Genomic DNA, 23630 nt, shown 5'->3' with positions numbered 1-23630 from the left:
ATTTTGACCATTTAACTACTAATTACCTGCGTGTGGATGGTGGATGCAGCCACAACCTCTACATTAAACACCCCTCTGTGGTTATCCACCCATTTCATTCCAGGAAGAGGAACCTACACAAATACATGAATGAACTTCCAGTATAATTTCTTTCAATAAATGGTTATTATAATATATTGCTACCCTAAAATACTTTCAAACGCTCAAACAATAATCAGTCCCATTGTACTGTATTTGAACAATTACAGCATTGCTAACAGTAATGGTATCATCTCGATAAAGAAAAAAAGAAGTACTAGGTCTGTAAACAAAATTGTAAAAGAACGTTCCAGGTTCAATTAAAAAGTGTTGTTGACCAATGAGGAAACACCTCATGCATTAAATGAGAGACTTTACCAAAGATGCCAAACAATCTCATTAAAGAACTTCCCATCTTTATCTATGTGAGCTGTATGACAGAAACTGCCTTACATCAGGAGAGAGAACAGAGTAAGACTGAGGCGGTTTTTCCAGCGATACAGGCAGGCAGAAGTGGCCTGTTCTCAAGCGTCCATTCTGCAGCATGGGAATCCACTGAAGGAGACAGAGACATAACATTTATTATAGGTGGGAACCCTCAGGCACATCATGATTAGATTCGATTCAAGGAGTCATACTCCAGTTGGAAAACAATTCTCAAAGCATCCCAATTGTTCACAACAATGCAAATCTCTGTTATCGAATGAAGGTGGTTTTTTTTGTCATAATCTTTGTAATCTGATAGATGTGTTTTCTATAAGCACTGTGAGAGTGCCAAAAAAAATAAAAAATTTAAAACAGGAAAAAACATCTTTTTGTGTTTGTGTACAGTACTGTTCAAGCCTCACCAAGGCTGTATTTATTTGATAAAAAATACATTAAAAAAATAATATATTTTCATTAAAATTCTTAGCAGACATTACTCTAAATTAAAAAAAAAAAAATTAAAGGTGCAGTGAGCAATTTCTGAAAAACGCTGCTGAAAGTGGATTGAACCAAGCACCAAAACACACTTGTAGCCAATCAGAAGTAAGGGGCGTATACGCTCATTAAGGGGGAGGTGCCTGTGTTGCATAGCATGTTTGTGAATTTGGGGGTAGAGTTATCAAGAAAGGGGTGTGATCTTTTTGGGTATGGGCGTGTTTGTTTTGGTGATTTCAAATATCAACAGCGTTTCCCAGAAATCGCTTACTCTACCTTTAGTCATCAATTATCAATTGTCATTAATCGTCAATTTGTCAATTGGAATGAATCCAATCCGATTTCAGATTCTGGACATTCTGTTTATATTGCCGTCTGATTCACATATATTCCAAACAAAACTTCAGTGCATGTGCAGTGCCAAGTTGCCACGTTCAGAACCAGAGAAGGTCACGGCAATAATGTCACCGGAGCTAGAATGAGTATAAATGTAATGTTATGTCAGATGAGTTTTTTTAGGTCTCATCCACTGACCAGTTCGTAAGACATGTAAATAATTCTACACATTTGTATGATATAAAATTTATGTAAATATATGCATCATGGCACTGCGCATTTGCGCAAGGTATTTTTGAATCTGATTGAGAAAGTAGTTAGATTCAAGTGTTTACATGCTTAATTTTTTTTCCTGTTGATTTGATTATTTCAGGTCTACACCTCTTTCAATCCAATTGAAATCTCTTTGATTGACTGATTGAACCATCAATATGATTACTAAAATGCATGCGTTTCTTAATATTTCTGTGAAAACCATGATACATTTTTTTAAATCTTTGATTTAGTAGAAATCAAATTCAAAAGGACTGTATTTATTCAACATTTTTTTTGTAACAATGTAAAAGTGTGCTGTCAATTTTTGATCAATTCAATGAACCTTCGCTGAATAAAATTATTCTTTTCTTTAAACAATTAAATCTTACTCATCCCAAACTCTTGAATAATAGTGTGTGTGTGGAGCACTGTATGTACCGTGTATCCAACAGGCGTCTCCAGTGGAGTGTTCTGTTTCTGTTGACAGCTGACGTGGTAGAAGGTGAAGAGGATGTGATGATGGTCGGTCAGAGAGGCTGGTAGCTTGATTTTAACTTCATCGTGGAAATCAGGTGATCTGAGGAAAGAACATTTGAGAAATGAGAAAAAAAGAGAAATATTGTAAAACTTGTAACTGTTGTTCCAAAATCATGTAAAACTAACAGTGTCATTCTCTGAGCTGATATTTGATCTCATGTTGAAGACTTCTGCATGATGTCATGTAAGTGAGTTTTTAATAGAAGCTGCAACCATGAACTCACCGATTATGATAGACTACAGAAGTGTAAGCCTCCTTTGAATACTCTGCACAGCTGGATTTCCCGTAGATTACCTAAGAGACCATGGAAGAAAGAACTAAGTATATGATTCCATTTCACCAAATCAAGAGAGTGTTTCCCCATGACATGTTTGGCTATATGAGAGATTGTAAATCAATCTGTCAAAACTTACAGGCATAGCGTTGCTAGGATCTTCCCCATTCATGAACTGTACTTTCACTGTAATGTTACGGGCAGAGCCTTGACGATTTGCGAAGTTCAGGCTCTGTGGGTTCACGTACAGGAGGTTCCTACAAACGCAGGTAGACAGGGCAAGGAAAGTTGTTCATACATCAAATGTTTGATCCTTACTGCTCCCATTCAATTAAACAGACATTTGAATCCAATTTTATTTTAACATATTTAGAAGTTCTTCAAGCAGGTTTTGTAAAGCTTATAATCAAAGGTTTTTCTAATTGCATGGGTAAATAATTCTGGAAATGTTCTTCTGGTTTCTCAGACAGATCCTTAACTGAAATTAAGATATTTAAAAATAAAACAGAAACGTTCCCATGAAATGAAAACAAAGATTACGATGAAAACAACAACCAATTATTAAAACAGGACATTCTTTAAAAATATGACATGAAAATTAAATTACAAAACAGAACTTCAAAAACAGTTCACATGTGAAAATGTCTTAAAGCAAAAAGCAGGGGACAAAATTTGGGACAACATTAATCCCCACTGATCTTTTCATTGCAAAGATTTTTGTTGCACAGCCGTTTCCGTTCTGCGGTTACAGTAGCTGCTGGAATGGACAGAAATACTGCAGTGACGTGGAACATACTCTCCTGGGAGACCGCAGAGTCCGCAAAGGTCACAGACTTTCCAAGGAGCACAGAAATCTCATGCACTCTCAACATTACCTACTCTCTGATGTGGTGCTAATATCACTTATTTCATACTGTGATCTTTTGTTCAAATTCAAAAGGAGAAAATGAGCAAGGGAGAAGTGAAGTATTGGAAATGTTTCCATAAAAGTTGCATTCAAATAAAAAAAAGGAAAAAAAGAGAGAAATTCCAACCAAAAATGTTCTTCAGATCTATCTAGATCAGCAAACTCATCAAATAATAATGGGTTACAATACATTTTTTATTTGGCACAGGGTATAAGAAGGGACATTGGAGAGGATATTTCCATCCACATCCACCTCCCAACCGCTGACACACAAGCTCCTGCACCCTGAATGGCCTCTGGGTACACAATGGGAGTCAGGTCGTGTTTGCTGTGTCTACAAATATGGATTGAGGCCAAACTTTCAGCACCTGTCTGAACAGAACCAGTTGGTACAGTACATACTTGCAGCAGGGCAATGATTATACATCATTGCAACGACACCGCAAACATAAAACATAAAGTTAAGCTGACAGGCAAATAAAAATGCAATAAAGTTTGTTTCACCCTAAAGTGTACTGAACAGCATCCATAAATACTTTCAAACAACCATATATATTGCTACATAGGTTATTTAAACTACACCAAAAACACTGACACAGTTTCATACATTACATTAGTATTTCAAAACATTTTTGGAAGAAGCAAGCGTCATGTAAATCCAATTACTATAAAATTAATTAGTTTGATTTGCCATCAAATAGTAAAATGGCAAATCAAAATGCATTATTTATTCAAGAATGGACTATAGCTGAATAGCAATGGTCTGAAAATACTTCAGTACACTCCTAAATTTGGCTGAATATTGTCATGATAAATGCATGATTGTTTGTCTCTCTTAAAAAAATATCATCTATCTGCAAAAGTGTTTAATAGTGGAGATTATTCCACCATTAAAACATCAGGGAAAAAAATATTTCAGTAGATCAAAAATAGTAAGAGGTTCAATAGTTTATCAGTAGGGTCCAAATTTAGGGTGTTTGCAAACTTTTGGCCATGAATACCTCCTCTCCCTAACAAGCTGCTAAGTTTAAAGATTTAAAAACAGTAAACCAAACTAAAACATCTTTATTGAACATTGTTGTTGAAAATTCTTATAATTAAAACTCACCAAATTTAACATTATGCAACATTTTACCAAAGGTATCTAATGGTATCTAAATGGTTGACATGAGATTTTGTGTGTATGTGATATATATATATATATATATATATATATATATATATATATATATGTGTATTACAAGAGTGAATATGACTTAGCTATGAATACAGCTGTCCTGAAATTGTATTGTAGCTGTATAATTGATTGAAAATTAGTAGTAAAGGTTTTTAAAACAGTAGAATTTGATCCAATTATTCAAATTTATTAAAAAAAATATATATATATATTTTTTTTTTCTAAATTATATATAGTATATAAACATATCTAAACTACTTAAAAATCTAAACTACTGGCCCGACCAGGCCATCAGGAGAAAAAAAAGCCCCGCTGAACCCTGAAGGGAGATTAATACGAAGCAGCAGTAAATAAAAAGCCTGTACTTATCAGTGCAAATGGCACAAACTCCCCCAACTTCAGTCATCACTCATTTCTATTACCACCTGAGCCGAATCGTTCTGAGATCCAGCGACGATCCCGCTTGTACATGCTTAGTGGCACCTGAGAGTGATGCTCCGCTGATTCAGGAGACCATTAAATCAAAGCCAGAACCATAAATCGCATACTTTTATTATTAATTCCAGTCTAGCGGTGCATGCACAGAGCACCAAGTGACCGCGGTTATGATGTGATCGATCGGCAGGATGATTCATCAGTATCGTTCATCTTTGCTTATCAGATGCAACCAGGGACCAGGTTATGGATGTGTGGTGAGTGGGGGCAGTGTGTGTGTGTGTGTGTGTGTGTGTGTGTGTGTGTGTGTGTGTGTGTGTGTGTGTGTGTGTGTGTGTGTTTGTGTGTGTGTGAGATACTGTAAATTGTCTGCACCGAGTAAACTTTCCCAGATTGGGAGGAGGACGCTCAAGCAAAGCCAGCTTAATAATTACCAAATGCTCCCTCCCCTCTCAGTGTAGCGGTATATATTTGAGGAATCTCTGCTGTTTTTGTTCTCAGAGTAGGAGATGAGAAGAGTACCAAGAAAGGGAGGTTAAAAGAGTCTAGCACGCAGACAGGCATTGGGAACAGACTGACGCAGTGAAGAAAATGCCTAAAATGATGTTGATTTTCTTGCTTTTTTGGCTAAGCTTGTCCACAACAAGCGCAGGCTCTAACCTGAGAAAAGCACCCACGGAGGCACCTATCCTAATCACCGCTCCGCCAACTGAGGCTAGATCACGTTTTGCCATGTTAGATGACGTGCGACTCTTAGCTAACGGTTTGCTCCAGCTGGGGCAGAGTCTCCGAGAGTTTGTGCACAAGACCAAGTCTCAGATCAACGACATCTTCCAGAAGCTCAACATCTTTGATCGCTCCTTCTACCAGCTCTCAGTGGTCACCAGTGAGATCAAAGAGGAAGAAGAGAAGTTGAAGGAGACGACCATATTTTTGAAGGCCAACAACGAGGAGATCAGAAACTTGTCACTGGAGATCAACTCCAAAATTAACAACATTCTCCAAGAACGAAGCCAGTTGCATAGCAAGGTTGGTGGGCTGGAGGAGAAGCTGAAGGGCTTGTCTCAGAGCATGATGCCTCTGGAGCAACTTCAAGAGATCACTGCTTTGAAGGTGAGTCCAGTCAAGTTAATTCAGAATTTCAAATTATAAAGGTCCAAATTTGCAATATATCTATAGGGCTTGGCAATACCAATTTTATAAATAACAATGTCTAAAAATGCACACAAATCACACTTCATGGCAAGTGCGAATAAAAATGTATATCAATAAAAGTTCAGATAAAATGTACCGCTGAACAGGCATCTGCTCCAACTGAATCCAGTTATGTATTTACTCCATTAACAACTTTTATCTGTTGCAGGATGTTATTGAAACACAAGAAAGGACCATTACAGACCTGCTTAAATCTGTTAAAGAGCAACACGAACAGCTAAATTACCAGAAGATCAAAATTAAGAGTCTTGAGGATAAGGTATTCATCCATTTAACTATAATATTTCATGTTATTTTCATTAGAAATTTAAGATTATGCATTCTGAATTTATCCTTCAATGTATTTTTAATAAAAATGGTCCCCACATAGATAACATTTAGATAACATGTTATAGAGATTGCACTCACAAAAGAACAATTTCTAGCTAGCTAAATATTTTGTATATTTTATTTACTTTTTTTTTTTTTTTACTTTTTAGATTCATTTTTCAATTCAAGTCAAGTGATTAGAAATCCTACTGAATATAAAACAAAGAATATTTACTGAATTTAAAATTATCATCACTGTAATTCTCCTGGCTTTATTTGCATTTACTGAGAATAAATATTCATTTATTCAGGTGAACTATGATGCTTTTCAAGACACAGCTGACAAACCTTTGGATTTAAACCCAGAAACACCTGACCCTTTTCGGTACCTAACAATCAACTCCACCAATGGAACTTCAGAAATAAATGGTAAGAAAAGCATGAAATCAATTAACAATTTGAATTGTTGCTTTAATAAAACCAAAACCATCAACTGTGTATTTTGCTGCACAGACTTTCCAACGGACTGCAGTGATGTGTTCAAAAGAGGCCAGAGGACCAGTGGAATTTACCCAATCAAACCCAATCAATCTGAACCTTTCTATGTTTACTGCGAGATAAGTTCTGGTAAGGGACCAATAATGCACACCTAATCAGACTTCCTACTGATATTGATTACAAAAACTGTGACAGACCATCACAAAGTGCACAAGAAAACCTACAGGTGGTTAATTTTTTAACTACAAAGGTTGCGCCTTTATCACCATTCTTATCAAACTGAATATAAGATTCTCTTTTTACAGTTTACTTTTACTCTTTATTTTAAGATGGAGCAGCAACAGTCATTCAGAGGAGGGAGGATGGTTCTGTTGATTTTGACCAGCCATGGGAAAAATATGAACATGGATTTGGCAAATTGGAAAGTAAGTATGCCATTTTGTGTCGTGTCACGTTTCTTTGTCTACCACTCCTACTGTAGATGTTTGATAAAATATGAACAGCTTAAGCCTCTGTAGTATGATGCATCTTTAGCTGAAGACAATTGCAAAATACAATTGATACTATAGACTTGAAGCAGTGCCAGCAGAGGCAACGAATGATTCAGACTGATTCAAATTGATCAAGTCTCCTCCTGGCATGATTACTAGAAATGGAAACTTTCGTTTTCAACTAAGCGGAAATGTCCTTGCGTTACAGAAGAGTTCTGGCTTGGCTTGGCGAAGATCCATTCCATCGCTCAGCAAGGAGAATACATTTTACACATTGAACTGGAAGACTGGAAGGAGGAAAAGAGATTCATTGAGTACACGTTCACCCTGGAAGGCCCCGCATCTGATTACGCCCTTCACGTGGCACCTTTGTCCGGAGATCTGCCTGATTCCATGAGCAACCACACAGGCATGAAGTTCTCAACCAAAGATAGAGACAACGATAAACATGATGAGTCCAACTGTGCCCGTAACTATACAGGTATCAAACGGTTAAATTAAATATTTAATTATTCATACAATTCATAACTAAATATCCCTTGAATAATAATTGTTTGCTGGTTTCAGGTGGTTGGTGGTTTGATGCATGTGGGGACACCAACTTAAATGGGAGATACGCTTGGGTAAGGCTGAGGACTCGCCATCAGCGCAGGAAAGGAATCTACTGGAGGCCAGCAAAAGGAAGCTCCTATACTCTCAAATCCACAAAGATCACCATAAGACCATCAACCCAGTTTCAATAATCCCTGACCCTATATTCTCTATTGGGTAATTCAGAATCAATTAGAGGGGCCACATTGGCAGTAGACACTGGCCAACAAAGCTTTTCCCTTTCTCTACAGACGGCCGAAACTCAATGATGCAACTGCAACAGGTCATTGACTCTGTTAGAGGGTAAAAAAAACCAAGTCAAAGGGTCATTGCAACATGTTAGTTCAAAATCTTCACATGTCATCAGAAAGCAAACTTGTAGACTGTAAAAAAAAAAAAAATCTTAAAACTAAAGAGGTTCAAATGGCAAGATCACACCTCTAAAACAGGATCTGGTGCATGTCATTATCAAGAGTCAACAGGAATCAACAATACTGTATATTTGTAGACTAAATGGATATGGATATATATGGATAATATTATAGAACTGCCATGCATTCAACTATAGAACTTCTCAACGTCATTTCACATATTGTATGTTTACTTAAAGAATGTATTTAAGCAATTTACACAAATGTGCAACAGTAGAAAAGCAAAATGGGTAACACTTTATAATAACTTTCATTAAATCATAACCTTAATGCTTAAGAACACATTTATATTATATTAAATAAACAAAAAAAAAGCAATATATATGTTCTTGTAATTTTGATGTTGAAAATTATTACAAAGTGTTACCAAGAAATGTAACGTTATGGTCTGCATGTCTCTTTCTGTTACTGAGTCATATTGACTCCAGGTTATGCTTTGTACATACTCAGCTGTATTATGTATATTTAGTTTACAGAATGTTTCTCAGTGATAGTTGGGTGCATCATATTTATGGCAACACATTTAGACAATAAGATAAAAAAATAAATAAATAAATCTTTCTTTAAATTAGTCACTTACAGCACTCGGGTGAAACTGCACTTCAACCTACTTGGACTCACATGGCAAAACTTTTTTTTCTGTTAATAACTGTAAACCACTGCATAATGAAAACAAATGTCAGCAATATCTTCTCAACAGAGAATACAATATATGAAAACCTTGATTGGGGGCTCACATAACTGAAATAAACCGGCTTCCAGACAGTTTAACGCTACTGTTAGTTCATGGGGGAGAAAAACAATTATTTAACTGATAATAAATAATCCAGCAGGAGCATCAAACTTAACCTGTGTGGGAAATCATCCCTTCATAATTAACATGTTATACGACCTCTGCGTATACGACAGACATGACAAGTGTGATAAATCTAGAGAATGAAATTTGTCGGCAGTAAACTCGTCCCAATCTGCCCATTCAGCACCACCCAAATCAAGGCTGACAACGCGGAGCGTCCAGAGGAAGATAACAAAGTTGGCACAGGCTGAGAGAGGACAAACATGTCCCCTGAATGACAGGTTATGGCAACGTATGCAGAAGATAAGCATCTTTGTCTGACCAACCTTGACTAAATTAGAAAGCTTAAATAACGGGGTTAGACCATACAGTGAGGCCAATCTTGCACAGAGAGCAGATGGCTGTTTAGCAATAAGAAAAAGTAAGGCTAATAGTGAGGCCAATTCTAAATTTAATCTAGCCTACAAGAATGGCACTAGAGGGCCTCAGCGAACATCCAAGGGGACCTCTAGAATGTTTTGTTTTTACTTGTTTTAGCTTATTTTAAATTTACCTTCTCAACAACTGATTGGTTTCTTTGAAGCAGTGTTAATTTTGACAGCAAATTTTGATTTAGTTTTAGTCATAGTCTTTTGACTAAAATGCCATTTAGTTTTAGTCATATTTTAGTCATCGGAAATTGTTTTAGTTTTAGTCTAGTTTTAGTCGACTAAATATCATAAGATTTTAGTCGACTAAATCTACAGCAGATTTAGTTGACTAAAATCTAATTTAGTTAAATTGTAATGCATAAAACATTTCTCTAACAATACACAGATCCTATACACTGATATTTCCCAAACTGTTTATGTTCACCCAACTGTACTTTGCTCGCCAAAGCAGACGGTTTTTGACCGTTCAAGTGCAAAAAGACACGAAAGAGCAAAATTCAGCATATTTCAGGGATTGACACACTTATCATTGAGGTACTATAGTTTTTGTTTAAAATGTTATTAGATTTGATTTTTAGTTTTAGATTTTTAATTTTTTGTGTTTGTCTTTTAGTTTTCGCTTTTAAATGTCTTAAGTTTTTATTTCTTTTATTTTAATACCTCAGGTTAAGGTAAAGCTTAGAAACTAGATGTAATAAAATACATTTACATTTTTTATATATATATTTTTTATTTCTGTTATTTTATTTCAAATAATGAAGATTTCTTTGATTTTAGGTTTGGTTAACTATAATAACCCTTATACTTGTAAAATATATTGAATATATGTCAAATAATGTTCTTAGTCTTTCCTTCCTGTGACAGAAGATACAGTAGTTTACTATGAATTAAATAGAAATTAAATTAAATAGTTTATTGTGTAAACAAAATAACAATAATGACAAGGAAAAAAATAATAATTATAAACCATCCCGAAATACACCGTGACTCTTATTCTGAAATGTCTGCAGCCTGCGTTGTAGCCTATTGTAGTAGCAGGCTACTAATGAGGGAGATAAATATGCATTCTTACAACCTACAACACATTACCATATAAACATAGTGTAGTAAACATTGTCGTAATTCATCAATATTAGTTTATAAGCAATCTCTTGGCATAAATGTGCGCTATTCATTAATTACTAAGCAGTCTGAGGTGCTGCTGCACGAGCCTGTAGAGGGCGCAACAGCGCCAATTTTCCTACGGTTAGATCAGCGCGTTACACTTCAAATGTGCGCATCTTCCACACAGGACAGCATTCCTGACTGGATATCTTCCCATATCGTCCCTCTCTTTCATTTTCGTCTCGTTTTTATTCGTTGACGAATATTAGAGTAGATTTTAGTCATAGTTTTAGTCATTCAAAACACATTTTTATTTAGTCATCGTCTCATTTTCGTCCGTGAAAAAATGTCGTTGACGAAAATTATGACGAAAATTATACGTCAACGAAATTAACACTGCTTTAAAGAAATATGGTTCCCATAGTCTTGGAAAACCTGGATATATGAGGAAGCCTAATTTTAAAATGATGATTTCTAGACCCGGAAATGTCATGTAAATTAATAAACAGCTAAGGCATTTTTATAAAGAATATATTTTACTAGTTATGCCATGCTTTTTAAGCCTTCATCCATGTAAATTCAAAGTGTAGAAACCCTGAAAAACATTCAGTTCCTAAAAATTCTGGAATCCTGAAATGTAATTATTTTCATTTACAAAAACTAGGAGTGCCCATAGATTAAAAACTAAGCTAGGATTATAGGTGGCCTTTGAATATTATTGTGGAGTTGGAGTCCAAAATGTTGAGAATCACTGATCTAGACATTTAAAGCTGGTTATACCTGTAAGTGGTGTTGGGTACATAAATGTCCCTGGCAGGGAACTCCAGGATCTCTTTTGTTGGCCGCACTCGACTGTCTGGGTAAGGCTTCACCTGGAGCAGCTCAGGCGTCAGGCAATAGTGAGGGTTCTCAGGAGCTGGAGAGATGTCAATCTTCAGCTGGGCTAAGGGCATAAAGTAAATAAGTTACATAACTGCATAAATGGTTAATAAGGCCAAAATCTTTTGCATAAACATGCCAAGAGAGCTCTACCTGTGATGGGCCTTAGTCTACGCAGCACAGAGGATGGACGCCGCATGTCGGCTAGGAACTTGTAGAGATCTTCATCACTTAATCGATCTCCTTCCTAATATGATATATAATATAATATAAATAATGTAAAATGTCAAAAGCTTCGATTCATTAGTCAGTTTGACCCATGCAATGACCGGTTACAACTTCCTATGAACGAGATCAATAATAGGATTTTTCTTTTTTTTTAAAATAACACCGTGACCTGTTTAAAGAAGTTGGTGACCGTCAAGGTAGCAGGCCTGAAGCTAGTGAGACTGCATGATTCATCTCCACTGGTGGTTCTCTCCAGCGAACGACGCCCCACAATACTAGAGTTCCTCCGTTCGGACCACGAGCCTTTCCTCTCTGTGTGATGGTGCAGAGCCAAGAGTTATAAAGAGAGCAAATAAAGAGCAAATGATATGGGGCAACTCCTACTTCAATATGTTTTGTCACCCATTTAAATGTTGTTCGGAACACTAACCTCGATCTGTGCAAGTACAGGATTAACCTACACAAAAATCTGTATCATTTGTAGACTCACCTGAAAGCCCCATCTCCAGCTCTGTGTCTCTCTCCAGACTGCCTGCGCTGTTCACTATATTCATGAGATGTATGGCCGTCCAGGCAAACGGCATCCGATAACGCCCTAGTCGCTGACAGAACTGTTCAGACTGACTGCGCAACTTCTCAAGCTTTTCCTTATTCTGTGGTAAAGGAGAAAAATAAATAAATAGCAGTCACCAAGTTGAACTACACACCACCAGGAGTTGGAGTATACAATGTACAAACTATAATAAATGGTTTACTTTGGCAGCATCAGACTCTTTAAAGACCATGTAAGGCTCTGCACACTCTCCAATGTCTCCCTGCTGTAGCACCTTCTCAAGCTGAAAGCAAACACAGTGCAGATGAGCATTGATAATGCACTGCTTTTGGTGAACACTACTCAAAACACACTTAAGAAATAAATAAATGTTAATGCAATATTAAAATCAATGGAATAATCATCAAACATGCGACTACAAAAAATATCCATTCATACTTAAACTGTCCTATTGGCTTAAAAACATCAATTTATGCAAGAATGTTGAAAAGTAAAAAAATAAATTATATTATTACTTGACTCCAGTCTTCAATGTCACATTAGATGCTTCAGAATTTATTCTAATATGATGATTAGGTGCTTAAAATGATATATGTAACCAACCTTGATAACAAGGAAGACATCTTGGGAAGGGTAAGTGATTGAAAAGACGGCAGAGCGGGCCAAGGTGGAGATAGCAGCAGAAGGGATATGTGGTCGGAGCATGGCCTTCGTTTGCTCAGAGTTCAAATCAAAGTAAAAGTTCTCTGATATCTGAGGATTAAGACAGGAAAATTATAGACTACATTAATGTCTGTGGGAGCATCAAGAAAATAACTGAAATCTTTAAGCAGGGGACTACTACCCTCTAGTGTTGAAATCAGTTAGCAATGTCGTGTGACATTTCCTCTACAAACAAATGTACCATTTTATTTACTTGATATGCATTACTTTGAGCTTTAGATTTCCACACAACTTTCAACTCTGTACATTACACAAGGAATCATAACAGCTCACCTTTTTCTTTTCTTTGATATCATACAAGGCCAAACTTGCAAATATTGGCTCAATTTCTATCTCAAACCTTAAAAGTGAGAAGAGAAGCATATCAGCAAAATTGTAGTCATTAACATTAAATTTGATTCCGCAAAGGCTGTTCCCCACTTACTTCAAGGACAAGCACTTGACAAGAAGCCTTTGACCGAAATGTTCTTTGGGAACATCAGGCACACAGTGGCGCTCGATGGGGTCTTCCTACATGAAAGGGGGAAAAAAAAAGAATGCAAGAAATTTTAGTAATCCTGAAAAAAACTGAACATGACATTTGTGTCTTTGGACTTGTGAGAGTTAATAAAAACAAAATGCCATACTCTACCTCATCCAAAGCAGGATGCAGTGCGAAGAGCTCTCGATGGCGGTTTGATTTGCGCTGGTCCTCATTGTGGCGGTCGATCTCCTCGTTGGGTACTCGATCCAAAAGGTGAGGCAACAGAGCATCAGGCTGAGAGTTCTTCAGGTCAAAAATACTGCAAGCCCAGCTGCCACGTGGAGTGTCATCAATTGACATGGACCTTCTCTTCAGATCATCCTGTACCAAGCAAAATTAGTGATTATAATCAAAGAATTTAGAGAGAAACTCTCAGCAGAGGGACACAGTGGTATTGTGTAGGGGTATTATTCTACTGAGATTACATAACACACACAAGTGGAAAAGACAGATTTACCTGATCATCCTGATAGCTGCTGTGATCTGGCAACTCATCAGACTCAAAAACCTGCTTGGGTAATCCTCTCTGCCTCTCCTTCTGCTTATCCAAAGTGTTGGGGTTAAACGCCGTGCCCAACTTGTGATACCTGTGCATCCAAAATACATTGATTATTCCCTGTATGCTAATCAGTATGCAAAATGAGAAATGAGACTAAATAAATAAAATAAGATATTTTATATATATATATATATATATTATATATTATATATAATATATATATTATATATTATATTATATATATATAATTTTTGATGTGAAAAGCATTTTTATGACATAAATTAGGCATTTAAAAAACAAAAATTATTATATGTTTTATCATATTAATTCTATAATAATTATTTTATGCAAAGTTTTTTTTTTTAGGAATTAAGAGCCTTGGATGTGTTTAACCATAATATAACACATGAATATATAACTAATTACTAACTAATTAAAATTAATCACCACTCAAATTTTAATGAACAAGAAAAAAAGATTATGCAAAGAATCACATTTTTATAAAAAAATAAAAATAAAAACGTAAAGCATTACGAATAGTTTGCACAGTAATGTTAAAATTCAGTTCAGTGGTGCTTTGTTAATGGATAAAATTACAAAGATTCAGTTCACATAATCATGTGAAAGTTTGCAGGCTGAAGCTACCTCCCATAATAATGTATATGTTTGAATAAGGTCTTAGTGTCCTAAAAACATGTCCTAAAAGTGTCCTGGTTTCACAGACAGGAGTAGGCCTTAGTAAAATGAGTACATTTAAGTAGCTTTTATAAACGTGCCTTAGGAAAAAAAAAAACATTATTTGTGTGAATCTTGAGACAAAACAATGGCACTGACATAATTTAAGATATGTCAGTGAAAGATGCTTTCAGTTAAGACAGCTCAAGCATGCACTTTAGTCTAGGACTAGACTTAACAGTTTGTAGATTTTTCGCTGCTAGAGGTCGCCTATTCAAAACAAAGGCGTAGCTTGATGACGGCGAGTTTGTGCGCAGAATCTTGGGAGGTGTCACCTTCACCTCACAGCCAGTAGAAATGAATCGGGATGGGACTCGGGCAGAAATCATGTTCATGGATGAGATTAACGTTACTGTAGTATGAAGCAGAGTAGTGCCGAGTGATGTTGGAGCTGAACGAGGCCTCTGGAGCGATTGCTAATGACAGATGATCGCGACACATGGCTCAACAGCAGCTGAACTTTTATTATGCTACAGTCGCCGCTTCCACTTCTTCCGGTCAATAGTATGAGGTAACGCAGCGTTGTTTCACTCATAGGCGACTCACGGACAGTCGGACACGTCCATGTCCTGGTTAAAAATTGCTTATTTCTACATTTTTAACATTTGGGATAATGTAAGTACACAAGTCAACAAAATATATAACGCTGTTTTAGTGGTTTTTGGATATTTTAATCCAAAAATCCTACGTATTGTGCCTTTAAGCCTTGTCTGTGAAAGTGGGCATAATTCTAGCTCACTAACCCTGGTTAGTACATTTCATGATCTCAGTCAGGATAAGCGTTTGGGCTTATTAATTAAGAATCACCAAGGTAACTGATACACAGTTATGAAGGCCCTACAGATATTCTATAAATACTGCAGGCAAAATACACTTGAATTCCTTTTTGTCAGTTATGAACAGGCCCACACAAAAAACTATGCCTGCAGAAATCCACAGACAGTGTTACAGATACTTCCTCAGGATTGAAACATCCGTCAATCACAACAAGGCACGAAGAACATAACACTCTCAGCTCCATTGAACACATTTTCCATATTTAAATCCATGTAGAAGAATTCTGCAGATTTTCCACCAAAAACAATCAATGTAAAAAGGAAACTAGGAACTTAACCATTTGGAGAAAAGGAGCAAACAGAAAGAGGAAATCTGGTGAAGTATGTAAAATTTGGTACAAATTTCATACTTGCGGTTAACGACGGCCCAGTCCTCAGTGTAAGACCGAATGCAGTCTCTGACGTGTGAATCATTCTCACTGTAAAATTATTTAAGTGGAGGAACAAGTTAAACATGTTAAATCAGTGACAGTTATGAGTTTTACAGCTCAGCTGACAAAATAAAAAGCAATTAAGAAAAATGTAGGTAACCAATTCGTTCTCTTACTATTCATATTCAAAAAATATGAACAAATTAATGTATAAGCCTTTTAGGTCTAAATGACTATCGAAATAATCATAGCATGTGTTTTTAAATTCTGCCTCAATTCTTCAAAACACACTTACCCCTCCTCAGGCACAGCCTGGCCAAGAGTTCGGCACTCTCTTGGCGTGTAAAGCACTTCAATGTCATCTGGAGGAAATTCGATGAGATCTCTCAGAGGTCCTGACTCTATAATGGGAGGGTGAGTGATCAAATACTCTTCAAAGTCCACTGGCTCTACAGCCTCTGTCAGAGGAATCTGTAGGGAGAAATCCAAAGAGGAAAAGACGGAGAACGTGAGAACTGTTGACGCTATCTGCCAAGAAAGACAGGATCACACTGAAGGGATAGTGGTATACACTCTTTGAAGTGTCAATCTCTCCGATTTAACATAGAAAAGTGTTATCTTGCAAAAGTAGTACTTACAGCATTGCTAGTTGCATTCCCACCCACACTGAGGTTTTTGAGAAGTTGAGGAGAACCTCCATACTGACCAGCAATCTGCTTCCTGACCTCAGCCGCTACAGTCCTGGAGAACAACAAGAGAGTGTAGATGGCATTATAATTCAATCCAGAAAAAGAGTCATGACCTAAGAGTCATTAAGCAAATCATAGAATAAAAGCTACTTTCAGAGTGGAATACTCAGTTACTATATACACTATTGTTCAGAGTTTCGGATAGTAGATTTGTTTTACTTATTTATTTATTTTGATTTTTTTTTAAAGAAATTAATACTTTAATTCAGCAATTAAATTGATCAGAAGTGATAGTAAAGATGTTTATAATGTTTCAAAATATTTCAGTTTTAAATAAACGCTGTTCTTTTGAACTCTAGACTAGTAACAGAAGACATAATGGTCTCCAGACTCTCCATAAAAATAATATTAAGCAGCCGTCTTCAACATTGATAATAATAAGAAATGATTCTTGAGCACAAAGGTTTTTGAATGAAGGATCATGCAACATTGAAGACTGGAGTAATGTCTTTGTGATTACAGGAATTTAATAGATAAATTCAAAATATATATATCTAAAAAAGAAAATGGTTACTTTAAATTGTAATAATATTTCACAATTTTATTTAGTGTTTTTACTGTATTTTTGATTTAATAAATGCAGTCTTAGTGAAAATAAGAGACTTTTTGTCCATGCAGCAATTTTAGTATGTGCATTGGAAATACTTTTTGTTTTAACTTTTATTCTAATAAAATATCAGTTAAAATGATGATGACCACCATGAACAAATCGTATAATCTACCAGGAATAGTCAAAAAAGACAAAAACATATTAGCAAATCTTTTAATGGGACAATAAATTCACTTCACAAAAAAAAAAAGAGAAGTCCCTGCTGCTTATGACCTCCAATAGGTTCATTACTATGTAATAACATACTTATTACTTTTTTCTTCCAGTTTTCACAGACTGAATTATATGCCTGTAAAGTACAAGCAGAAAAAATACCTTTAAAGTTTGATTGAAAGCAATGTCTCTGGCCTGCAGTAAGAGTCAAACTGACAGTATTATTAGCAGAAGAATGTCTTTGTTATAGCATAGTGTACCAGTCAATATCCCTAATCAGAATCCTCTTCTAATACGTGTAGAATGACGTACACCAAAACAAAAACCCGCCCCCAGTGCCCTTGTTGGTTCTGGAGGGACCTTTATTTAGGCTGGACATTCCTGAAGAGGGAACAGATGATTAGCCCACTGATGTGTTGTTTACCGAGGAGCCGGCTAACACCATGAATTTCAGTGCATATTTTACACATCTCTGAAAACATCTTTAACAGAGCCACGAGAAACAGATTCTGTGACTTACGAGAAAAGATTTCAGATTTCATTTGAATCTTATTATTATCACTGCCTTCAGTAAAAAAGAAAAGAAAAAAAGAAAAGAAAAGGGGGAAATACAATATTTCCAGAGCTTTCAGTTTTGTTTTTGACTGTGAAAAAAAAAATGTCTGGGGCTTTTCTATACTCTATACTATAGGTAATACATCTACTGACTTATTCCTCAATAAAACAAAACGCTTAGCTATGTCTTTGATCATATCAATAAAAGTGTTTTTCTATTAGGTTAGTAACAACTAACGATTTGAATCAGGGCAGCAGGTGCCACCAAGTCTATACTGAATGATCTTATCATCCCATTACACATCACTGACAAGACAACAGCATTTTTAAGCATCTGGGAAATGCCATGACTCTGGAAACCACCAGGGAGTCTAAAAGGTCACTTCCTTTTTTAGATCCATATGAGGTCTAATCTGTGACTTAACATCAAAAAAAAATCTCAATTGAAAAAAGATGTTTTTAAGCCAATGATGAGACTTAATTATAGTCTATTACAATAACCCAGGGACCCTGCGCCACAAAGTGTGGGCCACCAGCCAAAATCTGAGCAGATCTCAGCATCAATCACTGTGACATTACAGGGCAAAGTATCTGCTTTAATTTAATCATACATTGTATTTTAGGTTATACTGGACCTTAGTCTGAAATTGCATCAAGCAATCTGAGCACTTGTCAAGTGACAGTGTTCTCTGTAATACACATAAATGCTTATGCATTAGTATTATTCATGATCCATAGGCATAAAAATAATTTAAACAATGACTTTAAATATCATTACTTTCTTATGAGTTTAATGAATCATATTCTTATAATCAAAGCCGTAGAGCACTGTACATATACTATATGTCTGCATACTGACTACTACAATAATATATACCATATATTGCATATTGACAGCATAACATCTCATGATCATCCCGATGTGTCAGTATGTCAAGCCACCGTCTCACAAACCCCAAACACTGCATTCCATTGATTCACTCCAGTCTGCATCGTAAATTCCCTATATGGGCTCAACCAAAGGCGCATCTGTGGATTATAAACCCAGCGATGAAGACTGATTTTAGTGCACAGAAGCACAAAGGCATCATACTGCTGTCTTGCAGCTTAGGGTGGGTCACTCGGGCATCTCTGTGGTTGTGACTCAAAACCTAGAAAGCTGTCTACTTAGACAGCATTCCAAACGAGCTTATCAGACCCAAACGTGCTGTCTGGGTAGGCAGCTCACTAGGTTTTAAGACACAGCCTATAAACTCAGCGTCTGATCCAGCTAACTCAACGCCTAGGCCTTATTTGGAAAAGACTGGCACGCTCGCCAACTGCATCAGGCAGCATACAAAGAATGGTCGCACGGCTCGGGGAGAATATATATATAAACGCAATGGTTTGGAGATGCGTTAGATATTCTTACCTGCTGATTTTCTGGGCAAAGGCGCGGCGCTCAGCCATGACTGTAGCCGCTGAGTGCTCGAGTAACTCCAGCGCTCCAGCCGCGATATTCCTTCCCCACCCGTACCCGTATTCCGTCAAGCCCGCCTCCTGACGCCTGAAAGACGTCTGTGATTGGACAGCTGCAAAGTCACTCATAAAACCGTAGTAACCATAATAAACAGCGAGGAGCTCAGGGGCGGGACTTTGCAGGATTACGGCTGGGAAAAAAATAACAACGCAAAAGAGAGGAGAACGTACCGTAAACCTGGAAAAATAAACGCACATTATCTTTTTGCACTGTTTGTCATTCATATCATAGTTGTGAGCATCATGTCAGATGTATGCTTTTTGTCTATTTGGTTTTTTTAATTTCTCTTTAGCAGCATGACATTTTATAGGGAATTCAGGCAGTGCAGTCTTTTGGGATCGTGGGTTGGAGTGTTCCCAACATGATTCATATCCTGTGCGTACAATAGAGGGCTCTTTTACAGGAAGCTATCAGTATAACGAAAAGTGTGAAATGCATCCGTTTCCACTTCCACGGATCGTGTAATCTGTAGTCATTGACAGCTTTATTTGTGTAGTATAGTCACATGTGTGTTTTGTAATAGTGGATGCTTAATTTGGACGCATCTGATAACGAATACTACTTTGCAAAGAGCAAAATAATGCTTATAAAGTACAGAAAAGCTTAAAGAATAGATACTAATTTCATTTGATAATTAAAACTAGATTTTAATTAACTCTTAAACAGGCAAGAGTGGAAAATGATCAGCAAAAAAATCATTTAATGTCACTTTTTCTCTCAGAATACATTGCCCTATTAATATAAAATAGCCAAAGTCATCAACATTTCTATAATTTGATGCAAAAAAAAAAAATGTAACATGCAAAATGCTGCATGTATGATGTCTAGTGTCCTAAAATTGAGGCATCTAGATTTCTTGTGTTTTTACACTGCTCAGGGGTGAGCAACTCTAGCCCATAAGCTCCACTGCAGAGTATAGCCCCATCCTTAATCAAACATATAATGTATGATAATATGGAGTCAAATTAATGCCTTAAAGTTTTGCACAAAAATAAAGTTGCAAAAAAGTTTGCAAAACAAAAAAAAATGTTTTGCAAACAAAAATAAAGAATTGCAAAGGAAAAATAAAGTATTGAGCGGAAAAAAATAAGTTTTGCAAACAAAAATAATAAATTGCAAAATAAAATAACGTAGTGCAAAAATAAAAATATAATCAATTACAAAAATCAATGACAGCTGTAATACTATTTTATCTTTGCCACATATTTTTCATGCTCAAACCTACTAAATAATTTGCAACGCTCATTTTATTCTGCGTTTCAGTCAAGCGTGCGCTCACGATACCGGTTTTTCTTTGCGCTGCACTTTTCTGCACGGTTCTCTTTATGGCACTGGTTGGACGTGGGGGTGGAGTCAAGAAACGGGGGCACGTCCCCGCGAAACACGTCATCGGCAGGAGACGCAGATCGCAACAGAACAGATCAAGCAAGAATGGAATTAGTATATTTAACAAAAAATGTAATAATAAGCATATTAGACAAATACTTCAAAATAAAACATGTAATACTCCTAAAGGCAAATTTTATTGGGCATCTCTTATTGATTCTATAGACTGGAAGGAAACTTGGCTGTTACCTCATAAATACTGCATCCCAAATAAAACCAAAGAAGTTCATTTTAAAATACTACATAAAATATATCCTGTAAATGGAACTGTGGCAAAATATATGGAGATTAACAATTCTTGCTCTTTTTGTAGAAATAATGAGGAAACGCTGATCCATTTATTTTTCCAATGTGAAAAAACTCAAAACTTTTGGAATAGCTTGTATCTTCATATAGGTCAACATCTTGATTCTTCCAAATCCTTTCAATTAAAAGATATAATTTGTTATTATAAAGGTTCAACTAATACTTCAATAAATTATATTGTTAATTTTTTTATTTTATCTGGAAAATTTTTTATTCATAAACAAAAATTCTCTAACTCGCAGCCTACCTTTTCACACTTTTTAATTGAGATTGATTCTTTTCTCAAATCTCTTAAATTGATTAAAAACAAGAAAAGTGACAGATTTTTGAAATCTTATGATGATTTGTTTGGTAATACCTCTGATGCATAATGCTTCCTCTGTATGTGTTTTAAGATGTTGTTTATTTTTTATTTTTTTTTGTTTTTCTTTCTCTTATTTGTTTGTGGAACTTTACATTAAGATTTTGTGAAATGTCATTCCTGTAGAGGTTTTTGTCTGTGTGTTTGTATCATTGTTTGATGCATAATAAAAAAAAAAAAAAAAAAATATTAAAAAAAAAAAAACAGAACAGATCAAGCATAGAGACAGAGCGCATTTATTATAATCTGAAAACCACGCCCACTGGGGGGGAAAACAATCCAACCGTCTCCATTGACTTTGTATTGCGTGAGGCTGCCTTCTTGTCTTTTCTGACTTATTACAAAAAACAGAACAATGCCTAAAAGCTGCTGTATGACAAGGTGTACAACTAACAAGCTAAAAAACCCAGAAATAAGTTTTTATAAGCTGTCAACCCCAAAAAACTAATGTTTAAGGACACAAGAGTGGATACAGGCAGTGAGACAGAGCGCAACGAGTCATATTACTATAAGAAATGCATTGGAGGGCAGAGGTGTAAAAAGTACTCAAAAATGTTACTCAAGTGAAAGTACAAGTACTGAGTGAATATTTTACTCAATTAAAAGTAAAAGTATCTGTCCAGAATCATACTCGAGTAAAAGTAAAAAAGTACTACATTAAAATTGTACTTGAGTATTAAAAAAGTAAAAGTAACAGCAAGAATGAAAACTAGAGATTCTTGTTTAAGCTTTTAATCTCTAAAAACATGAAGTGAATGAACCACATACAAAGTTTTATCCTCCTTTAGAACTGTTTGTGTTTAATTGTATTTAATTATCAAACTATAAGACTACTACCTAATGCCAGTATGCAACATGCTACTCAAAGTTGCAAAACCTCGGATTTAACTTAAGCAGAAGCTGATTTTCAAAATTGTGAGTGTCAAGCCTAGCTCTTTTGGGGCTAAAAATCAATCCTGCAGTGCCTGAAACACTGGTGTCTGAAACACAGGCCAGATATCCATCTGACTCTTTGCTGGCTTCATGTGTTGTCTGTTTCAAAGAAGCGAAAAAATCTTCATCATCAGATGAACTGTTGGCTACGGGTGCTCGATTCTGTGGCTGATTTTTTACTTCCTCCATTTTCTTCCACTGACTGTTATAATTTCGAGGTCAACAAAGAGCTCAGAACCCAAGAGGCGACACTCTGATACTTTTTAGGCAACAGTCACTAGATGGCGCTCCGGTAGCGCGACCGCCATTATGGGGTGAAAATACAAACTAGAGCATTGAATCCTTCACATCTTAAGCACCCAAAATCGGCGAATTTCACTGCCAAATCAGAAGCACAGTAGAACAGTTTTTTTAATTAAGTCACCAGTAAATTGTATGGCTCCCACAGTAAATGTTGTATTGTCTTATATATGTTTTATTTTACCACTTTATTGAGTATTTCCATTTTATGAAACTTTACATATTTATTAATAGTAAATTAATAATTAATACATTTAAGATCATCATATTTACAGCGATCAGTATATTTCAGACCTAGTGGAGTAATAGTAATAATATCTAGGTCTGAATTGAAATAAGCTATATTGTATTAATGGATACAATGGATATATTTTAATGGATCACGCTACAAACATAATGATCTTATAACACATGATGCATTGCTGTGTCCGTTATCGCATTATTCCCACTTTTGGTCACTTTTGCTTCAATGGACATTAGACAACACTACAAAATCAAGCTATTATATTCATATATTTATTGTCCAACATTCCCAATTTTTCTGATGCATGTCATAATTTAATTTCATATGTCCGTATTAATTCAGTGTTTATAAGTCTAATACTAATACTAAATCGTTTAAAGAGTTTTAAACCAAACTGACTGAGAGCAAAAAGATTTTATGATTTTTTTTTTTTTTTTTTT

General features: G+C 35.9%; 2 protein-coding genes across 24 annotated transcripts in view; one reads left to right on the top strand and one right to left on the bottom strand.

The window, feature by feature from the left end:
* The window catches only part of dock7 (dedicator of cytokinesis 7), a 58018-nt gene extending 38311 nt beyond the window's left edge, over positions 1-19707 (bottom strand). For all 23 annotated transcript variants that reach the window (XM_048199926.1, XM_048199920.1, XM_048199921.1 and 20 more), the window contains exons 1-19: positions 19553-19707; positions 16713-16815; positions 16370-16545; positions 16054-16122; positions 14091-14220; positions 13742-13954; positions 13535-13620; positions 13384-13450; positions 12991-13140; positions 12590-12670; positions 12325-12487; positions 12004-12146; positions 11760-11853; positions 11508-11670; positions 2482-2599; positions 2292-2362; positions 1969-2107; positions 472-573; positions 27-113 (exon numbers count right to left, since the gene is read on the bottom strand). In XM_048199926.1, the coding sequence (XP_048055883.1) occupies positions 27-113; positions 472-573; positions 1969-2107; positions 2292-2362; positions 2482-2599; positions 11508-11670; positions 11760-11853; positions 12004-12146; positions 12325-12487; positions 12590-12670; positions 12991-13140; positions 13384-13450; positions 13535-13620; positions 13742-13954; positions 14091-14220; positions 16054-16122; positions 16370-16545; positions 16713-16815; positions 19553-19590 (2193 nt within the window). In that variant the 5' untranslated portion in view covers positions 19591-19707. The remainder of the gene's footprint in view (positions 1-26; positions 114-471; positions 574-1968; positions 2108-2291; positions 2363-2481; positions 2600-11507; positions 11671-11759; positions 11854-12003; positions 12147-12324; positions 12488-12589; positions 12671-12990; positions 13141-13383; positions 13451-13534; positions 13621-13741; positions 13955-14090; positions 14221-16053; positions 16123-16369; positions 16546-16712; positions 16816-19552) is intronic.
* angptl3 (angiopoietin-like 3) lies at positions 5345-8967 on the top strand. The gene is made up of 7 exons (XM_048199953.1): positions 5345-5974; positions 6225-6335; positions 6697-6814; positions 6899-7012; positions 7213-7308; positions 7583-7855; positions 7942-8967. The coding sequence occupies exons 1-7, from the start codon at positions 5453-5455 to the stop codon at positions 8115-8117; spliced, it is 1410 nt and encodes a 469-aa protein (XP_048055910.1). The 5' UTR covers positions 5345-5452; the 3' UTR covers positions 8118-8967.
* Positions 19708-23630: the final 3923 nt, after the last annotated feature.

Source organism: Megalobrama amblycephala, linkage group LG8 (assembly GCF_018812025.1).
Source record: "Megalobrama amblycephala isolate DHTTF-2021 linkage group LG8, ASM1881202v1, whole genome shotgun sequence".
NCBI lineage: Eukaryota > Metazoa > Chordata > Actinopteri > Cypriniformes > Xenocyprididae > Megalobrama > Megalobrama amblycephala.
This window is presented reverse-complemented; position numbering and strand designations above follow the sequence as displayed.